The 8776-nt window shown below is 38.5% G+C and overlaps 1 protein-coding gene across 1 annotated transcript; it reads right to left on the minus strand.

Moving 5' to 3' along the window:
• Positions 1–1242: 1242 nt before the first annotated feature.
• LOC148161543 (uncharacterized) lies at positions 1243–8542 on the minus strand. Its single transcript, XM_088020799.1, has 7 exons — positions 8485–8542; positions 8003–8165; positions 7445–7692; positions 6915–7051; positions 2476–4336; positions 1369–2412; positions 1243–1247 (listed from the first exon to the last, which is right to left on the minus strand). Exons 1-7 carry the CDS (start codon positions 8540–8542, stop codon positions 1243–1245), a joined length of 3516 nt encoding a protein of 1171 aa, XP_087876925.1.
• Between the last annotated feature and the right edge of the window lie 234 nt (positions 8543–8776).

The raw sequence follows: 8776 nt of genomic DNA on the forward strand, positions 1-8776 counted from the left end.
CTTCTGAAGGGATAGCTTGGGTCCATGGAGTGACTTTGGATGCATCAGCTTCTGTCCAGGGATTTATTCCTGGAGGTGCAGCTTGGGTCCATGGCATGACTCTGGATGCACCGGCGTCTGTCCAGGGATTTCCTTCTGGAGATACAGCTTGGGTCCATGATGTGACTCTGGATGTACCAGCCTCTGTCCAGGGATTTATTGCTGGAGGAAGAGCTTTGTTCCATGATGTGACTCTGGATGCACCAGCCTCTGTCCAGGGATTTATTGCTGGAGGTACACCTTGTGTCCATGGAATGACTCTGGATGCACCAGTGTCTGTCCAGGGATTTACTACTGGAAGTACAGCTTGGGTCCCTGGAAAGACTCTGGAAGTGACAGCCTCTGTCCAGGTATTTACTGCTACTGGAAATACTACTTGGATCCATGGTATGTCTCTCAAAGTGACAGCTTCTGTCCCTGGATTTACTGCTACAGATATAGCTTGGGTCCATGATGTGACTCTGGAAGCAACAGCCTCTGTCCAGGGATTTACTGCTGGAAATTCAGCTTGGATCCATGGTGTGACGCTGGAAGTGATAATCTCTGTCCAGGGATTCACAGCAAGAGCCTGACCCTGAGTTAGGGCTGTGACTGTGTCACTCTCAAATTGTGTCCAAGTTTTAACCACTACAGATTGAATAAGGGTGAATTGTGGGAATATTTCAAAAGTAGACCAAGGAATTACTGTTTTGGCTTGGGTCCAAAATATATCTGATGAAGTTAATATCTGTGTCCAAGGTTTTGCTCTTGAAGATTCATCCAGGGCCCACACTGTGACTGTATCTGCTACAGACTTTGTCCAGGGATTTAATGCTTGGGATTCGGCCTGAGGCCACAGGATAATTGTATCAGCTACAGCCTGTGTCAATGAACTTACTGCTGGATATTCAGCTTGTGTCCATGGCATGACTAAGGAAGCTACAGGCTCTATCCAAGGATTTACTTCTGGAGATTCAGTCTGAGTCCACAATATGACTATACTAGCCTCATGCTCAACTGACTGTTTTAGGGCTGGAGATTTGTACTCTGATTCAGACTGTGTCCGTGGATTTACTGCCAGAAATTGAACCTGAGTCCAAGTATTTACTGATGGAGATTTAGTCTGTGTCCATTCTGTGACTCTATAAGCTATAGGTTGTGTCCACTGATTTACAGCTAGAGATTCAGCCTGGGTCCATAATGGGACTATGGAAGCTATAGCTTCTATCCTGGGAATTAAGGGTGGAGATTCAGACTGAGTCCACCTTTTGACGGTACCAGTTTCAGTGTCCAATGTTTTGGGCAACTGTTGTGTCCAAAGTTTTACTTCTGAAAATTGAGATTTGGTGCCTGGTGTGACTTTATCAAATTTAGTCTCTATCCAGGGCTTCATGGTTGGAAAAAATCCCATGGTCCATGGTATGGCTGTTTCAGAAACAGCCTCTGTCCAGGTATTTTCTTCTGGGGATTCATTCTGAGTCCATGGTATGACTGTGTTATTTTCAGTCTGTGTCCAGGTATTTACTGCAAGAGATTCATCCTGGATCCAAGGTGTGACTGTAACATTTTCAGGTTGTGTCCAGAGATTTGCCACTGGCAGTTCAGGCTGAGTCCACTGTGTGACTATACGAGACAAAGGATACATCAAGAGCCTTTGTCCTGGAAATTCAGTCTTTGCCCATGTTGTGACAGTATCAGCTAAAATATCTGTCCGGTGATTAATTGCTGAAGCTTCTCCCTGTTTTGAGAGTATAACTGCTTCGGTTTCAGACTGTGCCCAGGGATTAACTTCTGGAGTCTCAGCCTGTCCCCATGCCCATGGTGTTGATGTATCAGCTTCATTTCGTGCCCTGGGATTGATTATACCCACATCTGGCTGAATCCAACGTCTTATGTCAGATTCAGATTGTGTCCAGAATCTAACCTTATCACCTTCAAGCTCATCCCAGGGCCTTACAGTGTAAATGTCATGTTGTATCCAGGCTCTTAGCTTGTCTGCCACAGGTTGGTTCCAGGGCCTAACTATTTCTGTTTTGGACTGTATCCAGTGGTGGGCTACTTGGGATACTGGCTCTGTCCACATTGTGGGTGTCTCCACTTGAGTCTGGAACCAATGTCTGACATTGTCAGCCTCAGATTTAGTCCTAAGCCTGGGTATATCACCTTCAGGTTGGGTCCAGGAATGGGCTGTTTGAAATTCTGTCTCAATCCAAGGTTTGAATGTATGCATTTGAGTATACAACCAGGGTCTGACTCTATCAGCTTCAAGCTCAGACCAGGAAATGGTTGTCTGAGATTCAAGTTGGTTCCATGTTCTGAATGTATTGGTTTGTATTTGCAACCAAAGTCTAGCTATATCAGCTTCAGGCCCTGTCCAGGGTGTAATTGTATTAACTTTAAACTGCCTCCAGATTCTGAATGTCAATGCTTCAGGCTTCATCCATGGTTGGATGCTACTAGCTTTTGACTGAGTCCATGGTCTCACTATGTCAACCTCAGGCTGAGTCCAAGGGTAGAGTGTTTGCAAGTCTGGCTGAGACCTTGCTCTCATTTGATTAGACTGAGTCCAAAACCAGGATCTGGCTGTACCAGCTTTAGGCTTGTTCCCAAGTCTGAAGGTTTCAATTTCAGTGTGTGTCACGGATCTAATTATATGTGCTTCTGACTGGGTCCAATGTTTGTCTTTACCATTTTCAGTCTGGGCTCTAGGTCTGACTATTTGAAACTTAGGCTGAATCCAGCGTCTGATTCTTTCAGTTTTAATCTGTAACCATGGTCTGATTTCTGCTTTCAGCTGAGTCAGTGGTTTTCTTGCCTGGGTTTCTGGCTGGGTCCAGGTTTGGGTTATGGCAGCTTCAGGTTTACTCCAGGGCCTGGTTGTATCAGCTTTAGACTGAAAAAAAGGCTTAATTACATTTGTAATAATATGTGCCAAAAACCAGGTTGTATCTGCAGTTTGAATCTGGGGTTTGACCATAAAAGATTCACGTTTACTCCATGGACTTATTCTCTCCATTTGACTTGAGGCTTTGCTCAGACTGGTATTATATTGTGCCCAAGACTTAATAGTGTTGCTTGCAGATGGTATCCAAGTGAAAGGCATATTAAGTGCTGAAGAAGTCCACAGTTGAGCTGACTTAGATTCAGGAAGAATCCAGTATTCATTAGTCTTTTCTGTAAGTTCTTGGGATCCATCTAAATTTAAGACTGACTGAAACCAGGGTTCCAACGTAAGAGTTAATGTAGGATACTGAGATCCATCTGCATTTAGCGTGGAATGAGTCCAGAATTCATTTTTATTAACTGTTAAAGGAACCCATGCATTCAAGTTATAAGTTACTGGTTTAAAAGCAGTGTGAACTCTATCGACTACATGGTGTATTTGGCTTCCAATATTCTCTTCACTTGATTGTATCTGCATCACTGTTCCAGTTTTATCAGGTACAGAATGTGTCCAAGGTCCAATGTCAGGGGTAATTTCTAGCCAGGGTCTAGCTAGAAGTTGACCATGGAAAGGAACCTTACTAGACTGAACTTGAAACTGTACGGTATTAACCCCAGAAAGAAGGTGGGATCCATCTATGCCACTTGAAAACAAAACCCAGGATATAGCAGAACTAACTAATGGTAGAGTATGAAGCCCAATGATACCAGCTAAAGGATTAACCCAGGGGTTTACTGAATTGGTCATCGTTTGGTATTGATATTTCATTGTATCTTTCTGAGGAAGGCCCCAGGGTATAGATTTATCAGGTGTTGGAGTCTTTGGGGGTCCAGAAAGAACCAAAGTTTCAGAAGTACCAGCTATTGGGGTATTCCAGGGCTCAGAAATATCAGAAGGATCCCGCTGTTTGGTAACAAGAGACGTCCAAGATTGTATCATTGGGAATTTGCTAGTTGAGGAGAGCTGACTAGCTTGAAGGTGTAACTGTCTACTGCCAGGAAAAGAGTCTCTATTATTTAAACGAAAAAATACTGGAGGAGGATTCCGGTGCTGTCTGTTCAGTGGGAAAGTGCCTAATCTTCTCTTCCGTGACTGTACAGAGAGTCTGTGGGAGGTCAAAATGGCAGTACCCCTGCTCAGGCTAAGCCTGTCTTGTGGACGATGTTCTACCCCAGGAGTAAAATTGCAGGGTAGGGAAAAAATAGGATCCAGTGGCTTCTGAGATGTCTTGATAAGCCATTTCACCCAAGATAAATATGGGGCTGTCTTGATGACAAGAACAGGGTCATAACAGGCCATTGAGGATTCACTGACCAGGCCTACCAGTTCCCAGTGGTTGCCACAGAGGCAGAGAACAGGACTACCCTGCTGTACCTGAATGAGGAAAAAAGATAAGCCGTATTTATGTGGGACAAACGGGCAGACAAACATAAATCGTAAGAATATATTAAATATATGTAACATAAGTTATATGTAAATATATAATATATAAATTATAAAATGTATGGCTACACTTTTGTCATAAATAATATCTGTATATTATATACATATTATCAATAAATACATTGAAATAGATAAGATTTATATATTTTTCTGCATATATCCATATGACATGGTGAAAAATAATAAATGTTACCTGGTACATACTTCATAAAGCTCCAGAATAACTTACACACACATAATTGTAACTCCATTTAAAGGAGAAAAACTAAATTACAAAGGATATTTAGAGAAAACTCCCACGTTCTAAATAGCAATTACATATTCAACATTCTTTATTTGGATATCACTTATTCCCTTTGCTGAGTATTTCTAGGCAGGGCAAACTTACACAATCATATGTAATGACTGTGTTTATCCTTATCACTCCACGTCATTACTCTGGTTCAAGTTGTCCTCATTTATTTTCAAACCATCGTCATTTCTGCTATTCTCTCATACCCAAACTTATTCCATGCTTTGTTCCTCCTGGCAGGCAGGATGATACTCAGAGTAAAATCCAAAGGTGTTGTTAATTAGTTTCTGATCTCAGCTCAACATTTTTCCTTTGTTCATTTTGCTACCATCATATTTGTTTCATTCTTCACGGAAATTTTTCCACAGTAGTATCCTTTGCCTGGAATTGGCTTCCCTCATGGGATTTACTTGGGTTGATTTCTCAAGGGCTGTAAGTTTTTGGTCAAATAGAACATTTTTAAAGATCTTCTGCATTTCTCCTATTTTAACAGCCCATCTTCATTATTTTCTTGGGAAACAATTGTTAGCTTTTGAGTAAGCTTCATGTGGATAAGGATAATTATATGTTTTTTTTAAACTGCTGCATCTTAGTATAGCACCAAATCATGTTTAGGCAATCAATATTTGATGAATGAATGATTCCTTATTGTTTTTGCAGTTCATGCCAGACCATTTTGTGGGAATAAATGTGAAGAGTACAAAGGTACTTTAATAGACTTTGTTGGTTAGATTTCTAAATAAATCTGGCCTCTTGAATTTAATTTTAAAAGCCATCTTTCATTCCACCTTCCAGAACAGGAAATATTTGATTCTTCTAAAATACATTTTTTTTTTTTTTGCATTAAAATCTTTCTGTGACTCCAAGGACTTCTACAACTGAGTCCAGGCACCATTACTTCATAATTGGTCCAAAGCAATTTTCTTTTCTCTTTTTTTAAATATTTTTCTTAGCATCATGTGCCCCTTACAAATTTTACCACTCAAATATTTTCTATGCATTGAATGGTCATTACATTTGCACATCTTATTTCTATTATGAAGAGCTACTTTCCTCTCAAAATTTTAAGTATGCCCTTCTTCTATCCAAATGTAGATATAATTGTTATCTCCACTGTTCACAATAAAGATTTCTATAAGAACATTAACAAAATTATATTTTTACTAAATTACTGCACTACTCTCTCCTATCAAAACATAAACTCTGGTGACCGGGCCCAGAAAATCAGGATTTTCTAAGAACTGGGACCAGGCCTATTTCCTCTATGTACCCTATCAATTTGTAATCTACCACGCGGTGGTTACCTTGTCTTTCTTAATTTCAAATTTCTCAAATATTGGTTTCAACGCTTTGGTCTTTTGGGCTTGACAAAGTTTTGGCAATATGTTTATTAAGAAGAATTTGATATCACCCATATCCCTTTTCCACTACAAATTTTAACATCTTCCTTATTTGTAAATTTCAAACATTTTTATTTTTGCCTCTCACTTTTTTTGCCTTAAATTTCTTTGTAGCCATTTGTGACTTCTTAAATTTTATCTGTTACAAACTAAGTATTACTACATGTAGTATATAACACAAATATTACTACATATCTTCTAGGTTGAGCGTTGGGAAAAAAGTCATGATACTCTTTTAAAATATATATTGGTAGCAGGTACTCCTCATCTCTAACTCAGTTACAATATTTTTGTAGCTTCAGGATGGTGAGATAATAATTACACCTCATAACTGAAGACTTTTAAGTACTCAGTTTGTATTTGTAAAACTGACTTCCATTTGTATTCTAACAAACCAATCCAAGGATAACCTGTTCTTCCCATTGCCTCGAATATATTTTAGCAAATTTTCTAATTCTGAAATTTCATTGATGAAAATATTCCTGCTTTATTTGTGACCTTAAGAATAAATATATCTTTGAATATTTTTTGACATAATGTATGTATGATTATATAATCACATAAACATTACACCTGTGGATTGCATGTGAAAGTAAAGAAACTTTCTTTTTTATTAAGGGAGGAAGAGTCAACATGTTATCGAACGCTCTTAAATTTTTAAGTGTACAGTGTAAGATTGTTAACTATATACACTAGGTTGTTCAGCAGATCTCCAGCACTTATTCATCTTGCATAAATGAACTTGTATCCATTTTACATTTGACATATATTTTTACATCTCCCCCCAATGGTAACTCTGCCCTTATACAGTAAGTACCCAGCAGTCTCCTTGTGGCTGACTCCAGATGCATAAGTTGTTACTTTTAGTTAGGTGGATATATTGATGGTGGCAGAATGAGAGGTCCAGCAGCTTAACTGACAGCTTTTTGATACTGGTTCCAAAGTTATTGTGGTCTGAGGGAATAGAGATAGAAAGGACTATGAGATATGGGTTATTATATTCCTATGATTTACTACTAGGTTGGTACAACTTTCAATCTTTCAATCACAAAAAATTACTGAGATAACTCTGACTTCTCCTTTCCTTCCATCTAATCTCATACATACTTATTTCATACTTTCTTGTATTTTTTAGCTGTTCCTAAATCCCTCTTAATAGAACACAGAATATTATAACCCATGATATTGTCACTTTTCCTTCTTTCCTCCATGTGAAGTGGAGTAATATGGCCTTAATTATTTACAAGATTTTTTAACATCCTATTTTTGCACTGTTTTGCTTTGTTTTTTCTATATCATTATATGAGCTACATTTATGATATGACAGAACATGACACTTGAGCTTACTCTGATATTGGTATACCCTGCAGTGTCTGTACTGGCAGTTATAACAGCTCTTCCAGAAGATGTTATAAGTGTGATAAAGTGGTATTCCCCCCACCCTGATAGGGTACTGTAGCAGGATGACTCCTATGTCTCCTTTGACTGGATCCATTCCAACTTGTGGACCAAAACTGGGGTGCAGGCATATTGTATGGCCAAGTAAGATATCTTCTTGGTCAATGACTGCTGAAATGTCAGAGTCCAAATGTTTCCTAAAGGAATAGAAAAGTACAGAAGAGCATAATGAAATTAGACTGAGAAAAACATTTCATTAGCTTCATTTAACCTGAAATGTTAATGTAATCCAACAAATTTCTCTTAACATCCCTGTAAAATGATGCTCTACATTGCAATAGAATTTGACTTTTAGAACTCCAAGCTTCATTTTTAATATGTTATTTTCCAACAACAAAGTCCCTTGAATGCGTCACTAACCAATGCAAATAAAATTAATTTTGACAAAACAAATATAAAGTATATATGTAACTATGATCCCTTTATCGCGATTCTAGATGTACTTACAGTTTATTCAGACAGCTGGCTGTGGAGAGGATCCACCACTGACTCAGAATAATGCCCTGGCAGTTTTCAGCCAGGGACACTAGCCATGGGATGTTGCTGGATGCTGTCAATGGGGCAACCGTTGGGGTCAATGAGCTTAACCACTGCTTTTGAGAATTGGGTACTAAAAGGCCAGATAGGGAGGAGAGGAGGTAAATATAACATGATAAACAACATCTTGCTGAATGATTATTGATATTTGTCATCCTAACTTTCATTTGTTGAAGATGTGAAATAAGAGAATATAGAGAAGAATGAGAAACATAAATAAAAGTGGCAAAATGTAAGACTAGATGAAAGACAAACATGATAAGAAGTAAGAAATGAAATAAACATCAAGGAGAAAAACAGAAGATATTTTAAAAAGTTAAGGAAAATAAAAAATATTTCCCCAGTAATAACACAAACAGAGGAGAAAAAAATCCCAATTATCTGTAACTTACCACCACAGCAGTGAAAAAACAGTCCCCAAAACTGATAGAAGCAAAGTGGAGATCTCATGTTGGCTCAAGTGGATGTGAATGCAAGATAGGGTTCTAGTCGAGTAGTTGCCAGGGTTGGGATTGAAATTATAGCATATAGAATGTCTGACATCGTAATACCTACTTATGAGATAAGTGCCTTCTTCTATTATGTTCACCCAACAAGAAATGTTTCCCATATTTACTCAAGTTAAATGTAACTTAAATATTGAAACAAACTTTTATTTAGTTCAATATTGACTTTCATTTTTGG

The sequence above is a fragment of the Eumetopias jubatus genome, unplaced genomic scaffold (assembly GCF_037043125.1).
Source record: "Eumetopias jubatus isolate StellerSeaLion01/CBP00866 unplaced genomic scaffold, mEumJub1_p1.0 scaffold_172, whole genome shotgun sequence".
Classification (NCBI taxonomy): domain Eukaryota; kingdom Metazoa; phylum Chordata; class Mammalia; order Carnivora; family Otariidae; genus Eumetopias; species Eumetopias jubatus.

Excerpts from the sequence above, each read along its gene's own strand:
- LOC148161543 (XM_088020799.1), bottom strand. The coding sequence starts at position 8,542 with ATGAGATCTCCACTTTGCTTCTATCAGTTTTGGGGACTGTTTTTTCAC. Across the intron at positions 8,166-8,484 it reads GTTTTTTCACTGCTGTGGTG|TACCCAATTCTCAAAAGCAG; the intron begins GTAAGTTACAGA and ends CTGGCCTTTTAG. Across the intron at positions 7,693-8,002 it reads GCCAGCTGTCTGAATAAACT|GAAACATTTGGACTCTGACA; the intron begins GTAAGTACATCT and ends CTATTCCTTTAG.